The sequence below is a fragment of the Pinus tabuliformis genome, chromosome 8 (assembly GCF_031772625.1).
Source record: "Pinus tabuliformis cultivar Carrire ecotype Pingquan chromosome 8, CPIR1, whole genome shotgun sequence".
In the NCBI taxonomy this organism is placed as follows: Eukaryota; Viridiplantae; Streptophyta; class Pinopsida; order Pinales; family Pinaceae; genus Pinus; species Pinus tabuliformis.
Genome location: NC_142294.1, coordinates 249,624,673 through 249,645,882, shown reverse-complemented (window position 1 = coordinate 249,645,882; position 21,210 = coordinate 249,624,673). Strand labels below are relative to the sequence as shown.

Here is a 21,210-nt window from a genome sequence, read left to right as displayed (position 1 = left end):
CCACCGATCATCTCATCTCATCCCCCCCCCCCCCCCCCCCCTCTATCTGGCTCCTCTCCCACTCCCTTGCCCCTAAATGACAACATTGGGATTCCTGAGGTGGCTCGAAAGGACCCTGATTGGAAACCTAATGAAATGGATGTTGACGGTTTCCCCAGCCAAACCCTGCACTTAGCAATCACCTCAGCAGAAAGCAGTCAGACGCAACACATGGAAGAAGAACTGGAAAGCATTGATTTGGGAGGACTTGACATTTTCGAGCTTGAACAAGCATGCAGAAGGAAAGACTACGACAAGATTCAAGAGCATCAGCTCAGTACACTGGAAGTCATCATCTCCAGGGCTTACCAGCAACAACAACTGGGCATACAACTGGGCAATCAATGGGATGGTAGCTTCCTTCCTAAAGACTCCAAAAAATGCAAAAGAAAGATAGATCTTCAAAGAACTATTGCAATAGGGAAAATCCTGGTAGACTCAGGTAGATATGCTAAGTTGACAAAGTATTACAAGCCCACCACTAATAGTGAATCATGAAGCTCACTTCATGGAATCTAAGAGGGCTCAATAGCCCCGGGAAACTCAGAATGATAAAAAATATGATAAAGCAGGAGCAGCCCCAGATTTTCTTTTTGCAGGAAACGAAATGTAATAGTAACACACTTGGAAACATCCTCTCTAGAGCATGGCCAAGTTGTCACTCGGTTGCAGTGGATGCTTCGGGTGCCTCCGGGGGACTAGAAATTGCCTGGAACACACAAGCTATAACGCTTTCAGACTTTCATGCCTCCCATCACATTATGCAGGCTACTTTTCATATAATCGGCACCAACATTCATGGCCATCTCACCAATGTTTACTTCCCACAGGAAGCAGGCAACAAAATTGCTCTTCTAGACATAATAGAAGCGCTTAACTTCAATAGAGTCCATCCTCTTTGGATCATTGGAGGAGACTTCAACATGATCACCAAGCTGGAGGAAAAGCAGGGAGGCCGAGCCAAGCTAGAACAGGAAAATGGCCACTTTAAAGAATTTATCCAAAACAATATGCTAATTGATTTGCAATTCTGCAATGGAATGCACACCTGGAGCAATCGCAGGGTTGGGCGGCAACAAATTGCTTCTAAACTAGACAGATTCCTCATCTCTGATAACGCAGTGCATCTTGGAGGCGACATCTTGGCATCAATTCTTCCATTTTCAGGCTCTGATCATTGGCCTATCTCTCTCCAATGGCAAAGACCAGGCAACTCTACCAGGCATCCATTCCGTTTCGAAGCTTTTTGGCTCTCCCATCCCACCTTCAATGACTTCATCAGATCCACCTGGAACAACTTCCCTTCGCCAGAAGGATCAAAAATGTTTCAGTTTCAACAGAAACTCAAATTCCTGAAATCCCAAATCAAGCGTTGGAATCAAGAGACTTTTGGCAACATCTTCCAGGCTCAACAAGATCTAAACAAAGAAATGAGAGAACTCCAGCAACAGATAATCACAGAGGGATACAAGGAAGGGACTTTGGAATAGGAAAAGCACATTCACAATCAATTGGAGGAGAGAAGAAAGCAGGAAGAAATTCTCTGGAAGCAGAAATCTAGGATTAGATGGCTGAAAGAAGGAGAAAGGAACACTAAATTCTTCCACAGAACTACAATACAAAGAAGAATGCACAATACCATCTCTTTCATACAAAAGCAAGGAGGGGAAAGAGTGGAAAACCATGCAGAGATCGAACAGGAGTTTATCAGTCACTTCTAGGAGGTCCATCAAGAATCCCAAACTGATAGACGGCCTGCTATAGAAAAAATCACTCAAAATGTGCCGAAAATTATCACAAAAGAACACAACCAACTCCTTCTTCGACCAGTTATGCCTCAGGAGGTGGATTTGGCTATGAACCAGCTCAAGGAGGGCAAAGCTCCTGGTCCGGATGGCTTCACTACTACATTCTTCCACTCTTTCTGGGATCTTATAAAAGAGGAGGTGTGGCTAGTGGTGGAGGAATCACGCACTCTTCACTAGTTTCTGTGCTCTCTAAATTCAAATTTCATTGCCCTCATCCCAAAAGAGGAGAACACCAGTACTCTAGACAAATTTCGTCCAATCGCACTATGCAATGTTATTTACAAGGTGATATCTAAAGTCATTGCCAACAGGTTGAAGCCGCTTCTGCCCTTGCTCATATCGCCTGAACAATCTGGATATGTAGAAGGAAGACAAATATTGGACGGCATTATCCTCACTCATGAAATCATACACTCCCTCAAGCACTCCAAACAGGCAGGTATGATTCTCAAGATTGACCTCTCTAAAGCTTTTGATAAGTTAAGCTGGACCTATATTCAAAAAATGTTAACAGCCTTTGGTTTTTCCCCAATGTGGGTTCGATGGATTCTGAGTTTAATTTCTACAACATTCTTCTCTATCCTCATAAATGGAATACCCACTCGACCTTTCAGTCCCTCCAGAGGTATCAGACAAGGAGATCCCCTCTCCCCATTCCTTTTTGTTCTAATGGCGGAAGGTCTGGGACGCCATATCAAACATGCCCTCCTCTCCCAGCATCTCAAAGGTTTATCCATTCACAATTCTCCAGCCATCACTCATCAACAGTTCGTTGATGACAACATGCTGTTTGGGTACCCTTCTGTTCAGGAAGCCTCCCTTTTTAAATCCCTTTTGAATGTTTCTCTGATGCTTCAGGAACGAGCATAAACACAGCTAAATCGCAGATCTTCTTTTTTCACACCCCCCTGTCACTCAACATGCTATTGCCCGCATTCTGGGCTTCTCCATAGCCTCCTTACCTTCCAAATACCTTGGAGCCCCCCTTATAGACTCTGCCATCAAGCACGCCTCATGGCGTATGCTCCTTGAGAAACTTGAATCTCGTCTCACTTTATGGACTCACAGAACTCTGAACATAGCTAGCAGATTAGTGCTAATCAAAGTTGTGCTACAGGCAATGCCTCTCTACCTTTTCTCAATCCTGGCAGCGCCTAAATGGGTCCTTAAAAAAATAAAAGCTCTACAGTGCAATTTTCTTTGGGGTGCAACAGGCACAAATCGCAAATGGGCCTTGGCAAAATGGACTACAGCATGCAAGCCAAAAGAAAAAGGGGGTATAGGTCTACGAGATCCTAATCACAACAATGTAATCATGGGTGCAAAAATATGGTGGCAATGGCTCTCTGCTCCTAATAAGCCATGGGCAGCCAAATATGCCAATCACAGACCAACGGAGGAGCTTATTAGATTCACTCCTACTGAAAAAGGATCACTAATATGGAACGCTGCTAGACAACACTTCTTGCTGATCCAACAACACAGTTTTTGGGAAATAAGAAACGGCAGCACTGCTCGGTTCTGGACGGATGCCTGGAACCAACTACCAAAGCTCAATAGCATCTTTAGACCACCTCCTTGCCAAGAGTGGGAGGAGCAACAAAAGGAATCCGTCCAGCAACAGTGGACTCCGGAGACAGAACAAGGGTACAGACAATGGAAGCAGATCGACAGGCTAATCAGGAATGCAGATAACCAGACTAAGGAGGTCTTGGAGAGTGAGCTCCAAAATCGATGCATTAGATCTTCCGAAGGCAGGGATATTTTAAGATGGGGATATACCCCTAAAGGTTCCTTCACCACCAAAGAGGCTTATAAAATTATATGCAAAGATGCAACGCCCTTGGATCCTATTTGGGGCAGAATCTGGTCACCGGGTACTTGGCCCAAAGTTTCCCTATTCCTCTGGCTTGTTGGGCACCGGAAAATCCTCACTTGGGGCAATCTTAGGAAAATAAACTTTCATGGGCCCTCCATCTATCCCAATTGTAATTCTTAGGAGGAAACGCTCCAACATCTCTTGGACTCTTACACTCTTGCCAACTAACTGTGGGAGAAGGCTAGCTTTCGTTGTCAAAAAAGATGCAGAGAGTCCGAAGATATTATCAACTCCATTCGCCATTGGCACCAGAACTCTTATAAAAGTGAACTTCTCAACCAATTATGGAGAATGATTCCCGACCTTCTCCTCTGGACGTTCTCGAAAGAAAGGAACAAGCGCATATTCAAAGATCAAAGCACTCCTTTAGAAATCATTTGGGACAACTTTTGTCTCAATCTTAAAGAGACCTTGGCACTTCAAACTTGGCATCCGGACGATTTTCCCACTCTTGCAAATGAGAAAGCCATCTGGGAAAACTGGAACATACAACTCCCACAAGGTACTCACAATCACAGACCTTCAGAAGGCAACATCATCAGAAAGCACTCATGGACCCCCCCTCCAAAGCATACTTTCAAACTCAACTTTGATGGAGCTTCAAAGGGCAACCCCGGTAAAGCAGGATTTGGTGGCATATTTAGAGATCATGAGGGTTCGCCTCTCCTAATATATTTCGAAAACATTGGCTGGGACACGAACAATTCGGCTGAACTGGAGGGTCTCTGGCAAGGATTACTCCTTTCCCAACGACATGGCTTCCAACCTCTGGAGATCAAAGGTGACTCCCTAATCCTCATCAACCTGGTCAATCAACTCCTCAATGGGGCACATGCACAGAAAATTGCCAACAGTTGGAGACTTGAAGCCAGATTGGATGCAATAGAACAATCACTTCAAACCAATCGTGCCATCATATTCAATCATGTTAAACGGGAAGGAAACAAGGTCGTTGATCTACTTGCCAATTTGGGGGTGGAAAATGGGCACACTCTTCTCACTGGAGCACTAGACATAATTCAGAATCATGATCAAGAACAGGAGTGCAAAATTCTGGTCCAAAGGGATGCAGCTCTCCCGGATGCGGGTGTATAGACAGGCTTTAAATTTGACGGGACAGGGGTGGGGTGAGGTGGGACGACACCTGCCTACCCAGTACAGAATGGATAATCGGCTTCTGAACGAAGGATCTCGGCATTTGAGAAGCGCAGGGTTCATTTGCTTTATTTCAAGTGGCTCTGGATCTCCCATCTTGTCCTCCGCTCTGGTTAATGCCTCCGCACGCTCCGGCTTGCCTCAGACCTCGGCTCTCTTCAATGCAACAGTAATGGCGGGTGCTTCTCGATGCGTGAAAGGGGAAGATAAATTAAGGCTCAGCCATGGGCTTGCTGTGGAGCCGCTTTCGTCGATTCACTCGCATTACTATCTAGCTTCTGGCCTCAGCTCTGGTTTCTGTCTGTATGGTGTTGGCTCCGTCATCCCTGCTGCCTCTCGTGGCTTGAAAGGGGAGGCTAATCTGGAGCTATGCTCTGGTATTTTTGTGGAGCCACCTCCGTTAATCCTCTGGTTTTTCTCTTGGGCCTCTGGCCTTCGTTTTGACGTTTATCTGATTTGCTCTGGCCCTGTCATCGCTGCTGCTCAGCCTCGCTTTTCTCCCGCTGCTGTTGTCTCCCCTATGCCTCGTCTGCGCCATAGAATGCGGTGTCGCAGGGGCCATCCTCGGTGCGCGCCTTCCAGCCCTTCCTCCGATTCACCCTCCCTTTCCAGTGATTTCTTTGCTGGCCACTACCCTCGCACCCGCAGTGGGAGAGGGCGTCTTCATGCTTCCAGCCACTATCCTGTGCCTTCTCCCTCATCTGGCTCCGCGCTTTTCACCTTCAACTGCTCTCTGAACCGCCCAAGGATAACCACTCACATTTCGGTGGTCTTCCATGAGGAAGCCCAGTTGGGGGAGTCTAGCTCTCATTCGAAGGCCTTGGCTCTATCACTGCTCCGACTTCGAACCTCCAGATGGGGATTGGCAGCGCGTCTTTGCAGGCTCTGGATGCTCAAGCTCGCAGTGCTCATGATGTTGTGATGGCGCCGGTTGATCCTGGTCCTTCCGAATCTGAAGCTGCTCTTGCAAGGGATCTGCCTGATACCGGTTGGTGCCGTATAGTTGAAGAGCCTCCAGATGATTAGTTTGCTCACTGTTGCCTTGTTATCGTGCCCTGCGGCCCATACAATTGGGCAAGTTTATGTTCAAACTGCTATGTGGAATTTTTGTTTATTTTTGAATTTCTGTAAACTCTGCAATATCAAGAAGATCATAACTTGTTCCCCTGCGTGGGTTCTGATAACTGGTTCAAGACTGAGTTCCCTGTCATTGGGCAGTCTCCTTATATGCTTATCTTGACAACTCTGCCTTTCTTCAAGGCAGTGTTTTTGACTACGGTCACGTTGTAATTTTCCCCCTTTCTGTTAATAGATTAATCTTATTTAGAAAAAAAAAAGATGTTCATACACAACTTCAATAAGTTTTTTTGGTAGGGTAAATATTGTATTGTTTTTTAAATAAGAATTTACATGAAAGTACTCAAAATTTTTATTTAGTTGGTTATTAGGAAAATTTTGACCATATCCAAAATTTACCTTCCTTAGAGAAGCAGAATACATTAAAATGCTTAGGAGTTCAAAATATACCATACAAAGATCAAAATATGTGCCTTTACAACCATGTAAACAAATTGAAAAAAAAAGTGAAGAAGAAACCAAGGACATAGCAAGAGATTAAATATAGGGGTCTGAATTAGTAGTTGTGACCTAGATGAGATCCCTGTTGTTACTTGGGGTGCCTCCAATGAGGAGAGAGATGTCAAGGTGTTGCTCAATGTGCACCAACATTGATCTAGGTCCTTCATATGGCTATGCAAGTGTTCCATGGAGTGTAGAAGGTATGTCTGATGCTCATATATGTCTAGAAGAACCCAACCTAAGAGGAATTTCATATGACAATACAAATCCACAGTCTTCATGTAGTGGTTAAGGCATCCATGTGTATTCCTAATTTCTGGCACCCAATGAGCCAACTCAGCTAGAACCTTAGTATCCGAGAGGTGGTTCCTTTAGGAAGTACCCCGTCTCTTGGCACTAGTGCACTCATCCTGAATAGGGCTTGGGGTAATATCTATGAACCAAACAACAATTTCCTTCAATCAAAGATGATTTTGTGCACTTCCTCAGCTAGCTCATTCCTGGTAGTATGCTTCTCCCCTACAGACATGTGCGAGTTGACGAGGCATGATGGGATCATAAGAAACAAGACAAGGCCAATGACCTGAAAGATCGATATTAGGGGGCTGACAGAGACTCACACATATGAGAGTCAAGGAGTAGGACGTTTGAGTCATGAATGCGATGAGGACAAAGGGGAGAGATTAACTGCTAAAAAAAGAGAAGGGAGGGGATCAAACAAGGAAAGGTGCCTAAAGGGGGACTCACTACCAGAGAAAGAGAGCCACAAGCCAGAGAGAAGAGCCCAAAGAGGAAATGCACATAAAAGTAGCCAGATCATTAACATTAAACCCCTATAATGGTTGGAAGTACAAGAAATGATACAATGGAAAGAAAAACAAATAGGGAATTAGAGAGGAAGAAGTGTGACTGTGTGTAGAGGGAAAGCTCCTGGACATGACTTAATAGTTCAATAGTGGCATAATGCTTTGTGGAATGTCGAAAGGTACCATAACCTTTCGTACAGTAAGGTTGAGCTCGAAATAACGGAGTGCCCAACGAGCTTGCAAGGAAAGAGTGGCAGCTTTGGTAGCCAAGCCCTCGAGCGAATTGAGAGTAATTTTCTTTAAAACTATGGTCCAAATTGGAAATGGGAGGTCCTTCCTCACTGGTTTTTCAGAGATGAACCAAACTCTGTAGGTTCTCGCCTAGAAAGTTTTCTGGAATTTGAAAAGAGAGAGGAGCTCGATAATATATTGCAAATGTCATTTCCTAACAATGCCAATGGAACAAGATCTTTAAACGAACAACATCATTAATATTGTGGAGTACTAAAACCAAGATTAAAATTTCCATGCTCTCAATTTGCATATAATGATACTTCGCATGGGAGAGACTCCCACTTACAGACTCGGGAATTAGGTTAAAATTATTAAAAATCTTTATATAAATTATAAGAATAGGTGATTAAATACAACATTTGTTAAAAAAATAAGCCTATAGAGTTTGAGTTTTTATATAAATCCATATGAATTAATTATTTGTTATAATTATTATTTTGTAGTTATAATATATTTATTTTTTATTTTTTATTGATATTTATTCTTATCTTATTCAAATTAAATATATAACTTCTTTTTACAATTTAGTAATTTTTTTTTATCTTTATTATAATTCTCATAAACTAATATCTATAATAATTTCTTTCAACTTCAAACTTCTTATTAGTCATGGTGAGAATTCGCCTCGCCTCAAAGTGTGTCGAATTTCAATATTTTCCGAGTTATATGTAATTTTAACCAAAATATATAGAAAATGATTAATATTCCTATTTTCTCGTAAATTCAAAAAAAAAAAATCTGATTTTTTGGAAATCTTATTTCTAATTTTCTATTCACTAATGGGGCATAATTCCCGTAGTGGAGGGCATTTTATTTTTGGTATTTATTAGTTCTTAACAAATCATTTTAAAATCGGAAAAATGTTAATTTTGTGAGTGGTCATTATGTCAGCGAGTGCTCTGACACTAACGCTATTGTGCTATTGCTTTGTCCAATGATGCCAAAATTGATGTGGTTGCAGGTCCTTTATGTGGGCTATGGGAGAGGGGAAAAACTAATCTCTGAACATTTATAAATAACAGGATCATATGCAAGAATAGACAAAAAATCATTAACTAGAATTAAATAGGATGTAATTAACCTTGTTTTTTTAATTTTATGTTTTACCAATGTATCATGGCAACAACCATTAAATGTGCTATCTTCTATAGTAAATAATTTTATGCTTATGTGCATTTGTTTTATGATTTTGCAAGGACCTCCACACAATGAACTTTCACACAACAAAAACAAAAATATTATTATTAAACAAAAATGTTCACACTTCATCACAATCAAAACAAAAATGTTCACTTTCACACAATCAAAGCAAAATTATTATTATTAAACAAAAATGTTCACACTTTCACACAACTAAAACACAAATTTTTTATTAAATAAAAATGTTCACACTTCTACACAACGAAAACACAATTATTATTATTTAAAAAAAAAATGTTAAATATTATTACTAAACAAAAATTAAACAAAAAACTTAAATATTATTATTAAACAAAAATGTTCACACTTTCTCACAACTAAAACACAAATATTATTATTAAATAAAAATGTTCACACTTATGCACAACGAAAACAAAAATATTATTATTAAACACAAATGTTAAATATTATTACTAAAGAAAAATAATATTTAGATTAGGATTAACAGTGGATTCATGGAGATTAGATTGTGATAAATAATAATTATTTATTGTTTATTAGAAATCCCATCTTGTTATTCCTTATATTGGATTTAAAACGAAATATTTCTTTTGTACAACATAAACCTTATAGTGAATTCACTTTGAAGGATTGAATCTAGATATGTGCATGAGAAATCTTTGATAACTGCTTATTGGAATTTTTCATTGTATGTTTGCTTAAACCATTTGTATCATATTAAAATATTTGGTGACTTGCAAGTAAATCCTAATTATTGATTCGAGAATAGTCTTTACCCTTGTATTAGACATCTTTAAATCTTGGGTAAGATCGACTATCCTTCTCTTTGTCAAGATAGATTTTCTTTTGTTATTTGCATTTTAGAAGTAGTTTGTAGTTGCACTTGCATCAATTTTTTTTTATTCTTTCAAGCCTCCTTTCATATGAGCAAGTCCCATTGTGGCTAGACTAAGCCTTGGTTTCAGTCATTTGAAAGGAATCATCATTTTCTAAACTAATTACATATACATGATTCCTTTTCCTTTAGTTTGTTAATCACAATCATCATCGCACATATACAAACTAAAGGCCTTGTATATAAACAATTGTACATATAGGATTGCTTAGTATAGGATAGTCTTAGGACACGGGTAACTGGAGACCCATTGAACCATCCAGGATTTCCATTTCAACGAAAATGATTCTAATTGCGACTCTAACTAGGAAATTTCTCCCATGTTGAGCCAAGACATTTCTAGGCGTCCACATAATTAGTGCTAGAAAGAGGGTCATAAATACTATATCGATCTTGAACCTTATTTGAATTATTTTATTATTTTTACTATGACTACATATTTATGTCATGCTTTTACATCATCTAGACCTACCAAACACTTACCTAAAAATAAAATCAATTTTTTCTCTAATTTGTTATACGAGGGTGAAAGTAGAATTTCTACTATCACTCACCTTCAACAATTTTTAAATTTGTGCACCTCTTTTATTATGGTTGGCGAAAATGAAATTTGCAGATTATTCGCTCATTTGTGACCATGCACCTACTCTTAATTGCAATAATAAAGTGACAAACCTGTGATGGTAGTTACATTTTTATAGGAAAATGCGATGGTAATAGCACAATAGTACATTAAAATTATTCTCCTGCGTTAGTAGTACGATGGTCCTTAAAGGAAACCCTTTTGATTATAGTCATAACTCTGTAACTCGTCGCAGACATACCACATACAATTAGAGTAAAAAATACTTTCATTTCTCAAGTGCGAGCTATACATTTGTTTATGCGTAGAACTTCATTTTGTTGCAAATTCATGTCGGTTGTTAATTGTAATGCACTTCATTAAAAGGTATCATGTCACGTCTTCATTTCTAGTTCTCACGTATCGCTTGTGATAACACAAACAAAATTTGATAGCCCTTTGGTAGCACCATATCATGTTTCTATAATTATCAATGCAAATATTATCATTTTGGTAATCCATCACATGAGTGAAGATTTTAATTAACAAATATCATGGTTTTAGTTTCATTGCTATACGAAATTCCTATCATAGAAGTTATCACAATATCAGTGTTATCCATCATGATCAACAATCTGCCCATGTTATCCCATATTCTATCAAAGTTATCTCATTAGGTGAAACATTATGGTATATCACACTCGTACATGTCAAAGATGTGATTTTCCCATGGCATAATTTTAGTGTTTAACACAATTAGCCAATCCTTAATCAAAATAAACTTTCATCACATTTGTTACGTTATTTAACTTGGGTTTGTCATTTATCACATTAGACACACACTTTCCTTGCAATTAAGACATGAAGCTCTGTTTTGCATTAGGTGTTCTGCATATTCCTGCATTGGCTAGAAATCTGATTTCTGTAAGCAAGTTGGATGATGCAGGTGTCAAAACAGTGTTCGAGAAGGATACTTGCAAGATGGTTCGGGGAGCACTGGTATTGATGCAGGGAGTTCGGATTGGAACTCTGTACAAGCTGCAAGGTAGCACGATTGTTGATGGATGCAACAGTTCTGTGGTTCCTAAAAGTGGAGCAGAAAATCTAGTGGTCTCTGGAGAGAAGACCATGTTGTGGCATCAAAGGCTTGGACATATTGGAGAGAAGGGCCTTCGAATACTTCATGGTAAAGGTATGGTAGAAAGTATGAGTAATAGCTCTCCGGATTTTGATTTCTGTGAAAACTGTGTATATGGGAAGCAGAATCGGGTGAGTTTCCCCTCTGGTAGTAAGAGGGCGAAACAAATATTAGAGCTAGTGCACAGTGATCGTGTTTGGACCTGTGAAGGTTCCATCACTAGGTAAGTCTGTGTACTATGTATCATTTATAGATGACTTCTCAAGGAATACATGGATATATTTCCTTAAGAAGAAATCTGAAGTCTTTGACAGGTTTAAAGAATTTAAGGCTCTCATGGAAAATCAGACATAGAAGAAGATAAAGGTGCCGAGGACAAATAATGGTGGATAGTTTTGCAGCAAGGAATTTGAAGAATTCTATAAGAAGTGTGGTATAGCACAACAGAATACTACTCCATATACACCTCAGCAAAATGGAGTTGCAGAAGGAATGAACAAGATGTTGATGGAAAGGGAAAGAAGCATGCTTAGTGGTGCAGGGTTAGGACAGGAATTCTGGGCAGAGGTGGTGGATACTGCATGTTACCTGGTCAACAGATCACCTTCAACAGCGTTGGAGGATAAAACTCCACAAGAGGTATGGACCGGTAAGAAATCCTTTCTTTCACATCTAAGGGTATTTGGATGTGATGCATATGTACATGTTCCAAAGGAGAAATGAACCAAGTTGGATAGTAAATCTGAAAAGTGCATCTTTATTGGGTATAAGGATGGATTAAAGGGTTATAAGCTTTGGAACCCAGTAACAAGGAAGGTTGTGTACAGCCGAGATGTGGTGTTCAGAGAGGTGAAATATGTTATTAGACATGAAGTCCAACCAAAAGAACCTAAGAAAATAGAGTTTGAGCTAAAGGAGGAAGAATCAAACTCTACAGCAAAGGAGGAATTAGAAGATGAAGAGCCACAAACTTTGGGTCTGAGAAGATCAATTCAAGAAAGAAGGCAACCATAAAGGTATAGTCCATCTACTTTCTGTTCACAATTTTCTTTGTCTGTTACTAATGATGATCCCAGAACTGTGAAGGAAGCAATGGATTCAAAGGATGGAAAACTCTGGAAAGAGGCCATGGTTGATGAAATGGCATCTTTGCACAAAAATGAGGCTTGGGATCTAGTGCAGTTGCCGGCTAGAAGGAAACCCATTGGCAGCAAATGGGTGTTCAAGAAGAAGACAAATGTAGAAGGAAAGATGGAGAAATACAAAGCTCGGTTGGTAGCAAAAGGTTATTCCCAGGTGCCGGGAATTGATTTTGGTGATATTTTTTCTCCTATTGCCAAGGTAACTTCTATTATATTAATTTTATCTAATATTGCTGCTTTTGATTTTGAGGTAGAACAGATGGATGCGAAGACAACATTTCTTCACGGGGATCTGGAAGAGGAAATCTACATGAAGTAACCTGAAGGTTTTGCGGTGAAGGGTAAGAAAGAACTAGTATGCAAGTTAAAAAAGTCTCTGTAGTCACCAAGGATGTGGTATCAAAAATTTGATACATTTATACGGGGACTTGGCTTCACCAGAAGAAAAGCAGATCATTGTGTGTATTTTAAATTAATTGGTGACTGTGTTATTTACCTGGTCTTGTATGTGGATGATATGTTGCTGGTTGGAAATGACAAAGAAATTTTCTAGGATTTGAAGACCCAATTTTCCTCCAAATTCGACATGAAAGATCTTGGTGTTGCAAACTATATTTTGGGCATGAAAATTAAAAAAGATCGGGCAAAGAGGAAGCTCTGGTTAAACTAGAGGAAGTATGTCGAGACAATATTGCAGAGGTTTAATATGCAAGATAGTAAACTAATGAAGGTTCCTATTCCTGTATGTGTGAGGTTATCTGCTAAACAGTGTCCCAAGACACAAGAAGAGGAAGAGGACATGTCCCGTGTTCCCTATGTAAGTGTAGTCGGTAGCCTGATGTATGCAATGGTCTATACTAGACCAGACATTGCACATGCAGTGGGAGTATTGAGCAGGTTTATGTCAAAACCAGGAAAGGAGCATGATCCGAATTGGATCCATGAAGAAGAGTTATCGGAGAACCATGACTGTATCAGGTCGGGTCAGGCTTCAAAGAATTAAGAGCAGCGATCAGAAACACCTCTAAACAATGGTAGTTAGCAGCCAGCGTGGAATGACGAGGACCTCGGTCAAAGCGCACTGACCGAGGCCCATGGAGACTGCGTAGGAGGCGAAACTAGCCCTTGGGAAGCCCGGATCGAGAAAAGGAGGCAGTTTTTGATGCGCGATTAAAAAAACCCCTCGAGAAGGAGAGGCCCCGAGCGCTCGATCGCATGAGAGCCGGGAAAACCGTGGGGAAAAAGGATAAAGGCTAAGGCGGGACCCGCGCTCCAAAAGCCAGCGGTATTTATCGGGGGCACCCTTGGGCGGTAAGTAGTTTTGGTGAAAAAGGAGCGATTCCACTCAACGCCCGACGCGTGGCAAGCGGAGGAGAGAGAAAACCACCACTCATCACGCGCTAACGGTCGAGCAAGTCAACCGCGCGAAATGAGCGAATGCATCGGATCTGGGGGCTCCAGTTCTAACGGCTGAGATCACGCCCGATGGGAAAGCTGGAATCGATAGGGGATAAAGCCGCGATCTATAAGAATTTGACGTCCAATTTGACTGCCAAGGTGGCAGATGTCTCATTCCACGATGTAACTGAAAAAACCGAACCGACAAAGTAAGATGGCGTAGTCGTAGGAGGACAAGTGGCCACTCCCTATGAGCCTAATGATGACGCCGAGACAGGGAACACCAAGTGAAGCTGTAGCAGGCGATCCGACAGAAGTGGAAGAGGAATCGAATAGCCACAAGCTCGAATGGCTTTAAAGCCATGAATAGACAAATCAGAAGACACAGAAGACAAAAGACAGAGAAAGAGAAGAAGGAAAGAAGACAGAGAAAATGAAGAAAAGACAGTGAAGAAAAAAGAAAGCAGAAGGAAGATAGAGGGCCGAGCTAATCAAAGGCAGCATCAAGCACCAAAGAGCTTGAGAGATTCAAGCCATCCCTGAGAGGATCTGTCAGGACTAAGCACCACACTGGCCTCCTTCCATTAAAGACCAAAGAGGTCAAAGAGCTGGTGAGGAAAAGAGTCTATGCACTCTAGTGGCTTGGGGAATCAAAGAACCACCCTACTAAGCAACTTCTGTTTCAGGAGACTCATATCGAGCTCCTTCATTGTAATTATCTTTTTCAAGACACAATACAAGAAGGCCACCATTGAGAGCTGGACCGGAGATGTAGCCCTAGAGGATAGGGTGAACTCTTTATTAATTTCTTGTGTTCTTGTATTTGCTTACTGTGTTTCTCTGTTGTTTTCCATTTCAAGTGTCTGTGTATTTGCAATCTGATCGATTCGTTGCCTAAATAACATAGACACACACCAGCACATGAGTCTGTAATACCTTCAATTAATAATTCTTAACTGAGATCACTCATAGGGTGCTTTTCAGATCAAGTGGTATCAGAGCTTTAGGATGCAAGGTTAGATAAGCTTGTGTTGGTTTAGTTGTTGAATGCTCACTAGATCAAAGCTCAAATTAGGAGAAGGAGAGTTGGTCGTATTAGAGTCGGTCCTTACAGCCCTTCGTCAGAGATCTGTTCACTTTTTGCATATCATTCTTAGGTGTCTCGCTCATTCCACTTCGTTGCATTTAGCTAGGGGCATGCCATTGACTGATGAGAGGGTCTGGTCGTCTTGTCTTTCCTCATGCTAGTACCTGAGGGCTAATTAAAATTCCTCAAAAATCATTGAAGTTCAGGTCACGTCATCATGGTCATAAATGATTATTTTCGTTAAAAAGAGTCTTTAGTCCTAGAGTATAGGGTTTCAAATCTTTTGATACATGTGATAAAAGCTCGCAGGGCATGAGGTTGGTTTCGAGAGGTTCCCATTTCATATTTTTATTCTCAAAAACATTTGAAGACATTTTTAGTTCAAAACTCTGTTTTGAATTAGAAATTGTCAAATTTAGTTTTTGTAATATTGATGTATTTGTTTCACCATAAGAAGTTTCATAGCAAGCCTCTAATGTTTGCCAAAGCCAAATGCCAAAATCCCTGCAAAAAATCAAGACATTTCATCAGTCCAAGATTCAGAAAAAGAGTGAAAAGCCAAAGACAGAATTGCATTAAATGATAAAGTGCCAAAAGCCAAACATTATAAAAATGGGTTATGGTTTATGAGATATTTTACAACCCATTTAAAGCATTGAAAAAAAATCATTTTCACAAATTTCCCAAAGCAAAACCAAGATAGAGTGTTGAAGACAAATTGGGAGTGTTTCAAAATTGTGGAGTCGAAGGGGAAGTGCGCGCTACACACAGAGCAGGCGCGCTACGCACAAGAAGCGCGCGATGCACTGGGCTTCACCGGCCAGTGAAAATTTGCATGCGCGCTACGCACATACCGCGCGCAACGCACTAGGTAAGCGTGCGATGCGTATAATCTCAGAGCCAAAAATTTTCGCTCCTTCATCCAGATTCATGCCAAATTGCCTCCAACTGCTTGCAAGTAGGTTCTTTACGTTTGCCCAGTGAATTTTGGACATGATTATGGTGTTTTGAATGTGGAGAAACAAGTGTTTAAGGTAAAGAAATGTAAAACCCTATGTTTATTTCCAAATTCACTTCTTAGGGTTGGAAACAAATATTAGGGACTGGTGGGGGTTTTCCAAACTTGTGCTATTAATATATGCCCGTGTCATCTATTTTCAGTGGTGTCCATGCTCATTATTAACCTTAGCCTCACGCTCTCTCTTAGCCATTACATCACTACTGTCATTGTTATGGCCATTGTCATTTGTACATTGTTTATCATTTATGTTATGACATAGTCCCATTTTCACTTGTCCGCATCCTCCATTGACATTTGTCAAACACTGCCAGGGCTATTGTCACTTTTTTTCCTAATAGTTATTTTCCCCACATTATTCTCTTGTCTACTTACTTTTCAAATCCCCTCATAATCAAAGCAATGACTGTTTTTTCATGCAAACTCATTTGAAAAAACTATTCTCATTATGGCTTTCCTATGATACTTTGATACACATGTGACACATTTGGGGAGTAAAGCATACACTGAACTTTTGCCTTCACTATACCTCTATCAGCATACATTTTGCAAACAGTCTGATTTTAGCACAATGTCAGAGATGGATTCAGTTTATGAATAGGAGTATGACAGTGATTCCACAGCAGAGATTAATGTGCCACGAAGGTCTCACAGAAGTGGCAAAAGTGGTAAGCATCTCAGGGAGGAACCTACTTCTTTGGCTCAATTGCATGCTTGCCCGCTTGCAATGGATTGTTTTCGCTATCAGTCATGTTACCACTATTGTGAGCTGATTTCACAAACTCAGCATCATCATGAGCTAGCTCGTCTATTTGTTCTACACTTACATGATGGCCGTGTAAATCTTGCTGGAGTAGATTTCATTCTGTCGCCAGAGACCATTGCTCAGGCCACCGGAATACCAAATGTAGGAGAGGAATGGAACAAACGACAGCAGCTAAAAAAATTCTACTATGAGCCATACATCAAACCTAGGTTTATAAGGCAGCTAAGCAGGGTATTTCCATTTAGATTTCTAAAGGATGAGTTTGCACCCTTGATGAAGCTCATCATTCGATATTTCAGTTGTGAGGGAAAATTCTCACGCCTCTATATGTACCATATTCATTTGTTGATGCATTTCACGAGGGTATGTGTGATGAGCATTCCATACTTCATGTATTGCAATATAGAGAGGATGACATATCTTGTACAGAGGAAGACCCCAGCACAGCAGCATAGCAGTATATATCATTACGCGCTGATCAAAATCATTGTGGTACAACAGCTCACACAGCAGGGCATTACTTGGGAGGATTTCATCTCCAGTGACTTCTTCACAGCGCTACAGCCGCCTCCCGAGGTAGTTCATGATGAGGGAGAGCCTTCACATCAGCTTGACATTCCTGAGACTGAGCATATTAGTGCTCCAGTGTATGTGACATACCAGCGAGGCCACAGGGCCTTATTTGCAGCTACACGACGAGTACTATCTCCACATGGCATGGAAGGGGTCTCGCCTTCTTCTTCAGCACAGTTACAGGTTCAGGACAGAGGCAAGAGGCTGATGCATGAGGAGGGCCCTTCAGGAGGCCATGATATTGATGTTACACTCAGTGATGTGGATGGGAGCTCTCCTAGCTCGAAACTGAAAGAGATCATCCAAGAGCAGAAAGTTGAGATTGACAGCTTGAATGAGAAGTTGCTGAAGGCAGAATGGGTGATCAACTATTTGGAGCAGCGCAATAAGCAGCTAGAGGACCAACACACACTTGTAGAGCTGCGACAAATCCGTGAAGACCGAAAGTTGGCCTGGAAAAGACCTGGCGATTTGACACCTTTTGAGCGGCAATTTTGGCTTGAGAAAATCAATCGACATCTGGAGGAGTTTTTGGTGAAGGCCAATAGAGACAAAGACATGCTCCGTCACATGAAACATCATTATTGGGCTCGCATGCACGTCGGTAAAGCAAAAATAAAGATTTTGAAGAGGAGATTGAGCAGAGCATTAAAACGGCGAAAGAGGCCTAATCCACTTCAGATTTTGGCTGAGGCTTCGATGGCTGGGCATGATACATGATGGAGGGTCTTCGCTATGAATTTGAGCAAATTCGGAGAAATTTTTGTCATTTTGGAAATTATTGGCTTGCAAAACAGATTTTTCAGCCAAACGCGTATCGCGTTGACGCGCGCGCTTATGATTGGGACATTTTCTGGAGGAAAACTTTATAATTTTGGATTTTTCATGGTAAGATATGCATGCTCTAGTATGGCCAAGGCATTTCATCAAGTTCTGGATGATCAAAAGGGTCAAAAACACCATGAAAATCACCTTTCTGCCACCTTTTAAACCATCAGGTAGTACTTGTGGGAGAATGAAATTTTGAATGGGCAAATAAGCTCCAAATAGGGAAATTCCACTTGGGTTGGATAGCAGACATCCAGGGCTTTCCAACAAGCTAACATGAGCTTGATTTTGATGTCGGGAAGTGCCCCAAAAGCAGGCTGAAAGGCGCACAACGCATAGAGCTCAGGCGCGCAACGCATAGAGATTTTTGGTCAAATTTTCATCTTCCAGCTCAGAAATTCGGCCAATTTTCACTAGTTTCACCTTTTGATGTAATATTTGACTTATCTTGATGTAATTTGATGTATATGATGTAACTTTGGCACTTATTTACCTATTCTAGATGATTCATTCACAAAATAGCAAAAATTTAATGAAATGGATCAGTTTCCCTTTTTTTAGAGGCAGGTTGTTGGGATGCCTAGTTTTTCAGCTCCATGTTTGGAATTAGTTCAAACTGCTCCTAGAAGGAGGAGCTCGACCCCTAGAGGCTAGGAGATGGGTTGGCATGGTCTATATTATGTAGATTTTCAGTCAGTAGCAAGGGTTGGACTTTTGGGAAAATTTTGGCACACTATTGTACATATCTTCTGCATTTTGGCTAAGGAAAGATCAGAGGTTTTGCAACACCTGTTGGGATTCTTGTGGTTTTCAGTTTTGATGGTGTGTTCTCTCAGTTATTTGTAAGTTCTTTAATGTTTTAATGTATGCCATTCCCTTCTTTTTCTTCTGAAACTAAATGAATGAGTAAGTGAGGTAGAATCCATTGATTTCAGTGCTCTGCCTTTAAATTTGTTTAGTTTTATATGTTTTCACCAGTCTGGAGAGGATCCCTATTTCCCCTTGCCCTTTTCAGCTCCTTGTCATTCTGATCCATCCATACATATGATCAAAAAGCATCAAAGCTACTACCTACCTTGCCCCAACTCGAATTCTGCAAAGATCTGGTCTCATCCCCGAGCCCAAATTTGTTTTTTCCCTTTTCTCCAACAAAACCCCAAAAAATTTTAAATCAAACCTACCTATCCATTTACTAGCCTAAAATCAATATCCATTATAATTCATCTCAGCTCCTTTGAAGACCTTGGCCGCAATAGACCCAGAGAGATCCCTCTCCTGTCCTCGTAGGGCTAGCTACGAGGCTGAGCTTGGTTTGATGTGGCCTTGAGTCTCGCCTTCCCTCAGCCTAAGGCAGATTCCAGCGCTAACATAGTGGCGACCATACTGGGGAGACAAAATGGTTTTCTTGTTGATGTCATTGGTTTTCTAAGCTACAGACGGAGCCTGAAGTTATGCCAAGTAGCCTTCGAAACGCTTTTGCTTTGCATTAGCACTAGTAGATAAACGCTGCTTCAGTCAATCTCCGGTCTAGCTTGTAAACGTGACATCTAACTTGTTAATTACCCTAGTACATCTGCAAATTCTAAGCTTCTGGATGATAAGTTTAGGGTTTGACAGGCTGAAAAAGTTGTTTATGTTCCTTTGATTTCTTGAAAATAACACGCTGGCTTCAAAGAGATATACCAGAGCAAATCCAGATCCTAATCCTCCTCCTGTTTACGAAAATCCCAATATGATTCCGAGACTCCTTCATCAAGAGAGATCTGTGACTCCCGTGTTTAAATCTCATTCATGTCCTGCAATTTTTAAGTATCTTGAAGAACTTGATTTTGATGAGAAGTTTGAATTATCGTTGTTTAAAATCAAATCCGAAAGTGCTCTTGGTTCTCTAGTTCCAGATCCTGACTTTGCTGCAACTCTTGAAGTTGAAAGAAATAATAAATTAATTGAAAATTTTATCTTGAGGCACCTTCAAAGAGACATTTAGTTTTCAAATCTTGCTGATTTCCTAGAAGCTGCATCTGCAAATATTGGATCTTCTATCACAGCTTCCGCCTCGAAAATTCCCACCGAACCGCCTTTCATTCCCACTATTCCCCTGCAACCTATAATCACATATCAAAAGTCTGCAGTAAATTCTCCTTCTTCATCCCACATTGCTTCTCCTCCGCATACACCTCCTTATACTCCTCATACTTCATTTACATCCACTCCTCCAAAAACGCCCAGACCAAATCCGCTAAGAGCAATGGCCGCTCGGTTTGCACCTCTCGCTCTGCCTCAAGTTTTGAATGACATGCCCGCAGATTATCAAAGCAAAATTCCTTTGTTTGATGGCACACCTCAGAATATCACAACTCAACAACATGTCGACAAAATGACAGATTTCTTTGATCTCCATGAGATTGATGAAGAGAATGTGACCATGAGATTATTCGTGCAGACCTTTGGTGGAGAGGTAACGAAATGGTTCAGAACTTTGCCGGCCAGAAGTGTTCCTACATTAGAATATCTGAAGAGACAGTTTCTAGAACATTGGGAAGTAAAGAAAGATCCACTGCAAATCAAATCTAAATATACTAAGATCAAACGAAACGTTGGAGAGTCCGTTCAAGACTATTGCATTAGATTCAATGCAGTGTATAATGCAATTCCAGATGATTTAAAACCAACTAGAAAATCAGCGTTGCTTAAGTTCCCGGATGGTTTTGATCCGGACATGGCTTATCAATTAAGGGAGAGAGATCCACCTACCTTAGAAGAAATGTAGAAAATTGTCGTTAGTGTTGAGGCAAATTTGAATGATAAGAGAGCTAGAATGAAAGAAAAGAAGAAGCCTCTACATAGACCAAGTTCTCCGCAAGGTAGAAAAGATGATTGAAAGGTTAGCTCTTGATAATCCTGAACCACAGATTCGGAATCCTAATTTTCATGGCCAAGAGCAGCCACAATTCAGGATCAAACAGTGTGAGCAGCGAGCACACGAAACGGTAGCATAACAGCAGCAAGTAAAGACACCTCTTCAGCAGAATTTTGTTGGTCAAGAATCAGATGATGAAGATAATGTAGTTGGAGAAGAAAAT

General features: G+C 40.7%; 1 protein-coding gene across 1 annotated transcript; it reads left to right on the top strand.

Moving 5' to 3' along the window:
* Positions 1-599: 599 nt before the first annotated feature.
* On the top strand, positions 600-1,529 carry LOC149235084 (uncharacterized). The gene has a single exon (XM_089368454.1). The coding sequence runs from the start codon at positions 600-602 to the stop codon at positions 1,527-1,529; it is 930 nt and encodes a 309-aa protein (XP_089224580.1).
* Positions 1,530-21,210: the final 19,681 nt, after the last annotated feature.

Excerpts from the sequence above, each read along its gene's own strand:
- LOC149235084 (XM_089368454.1), top strand. The coding sequence starts at position 600 with ATGATAAAGCAGGAGCAGCCCCAGATTTTCTTTTTGCAGGAAACGAAA.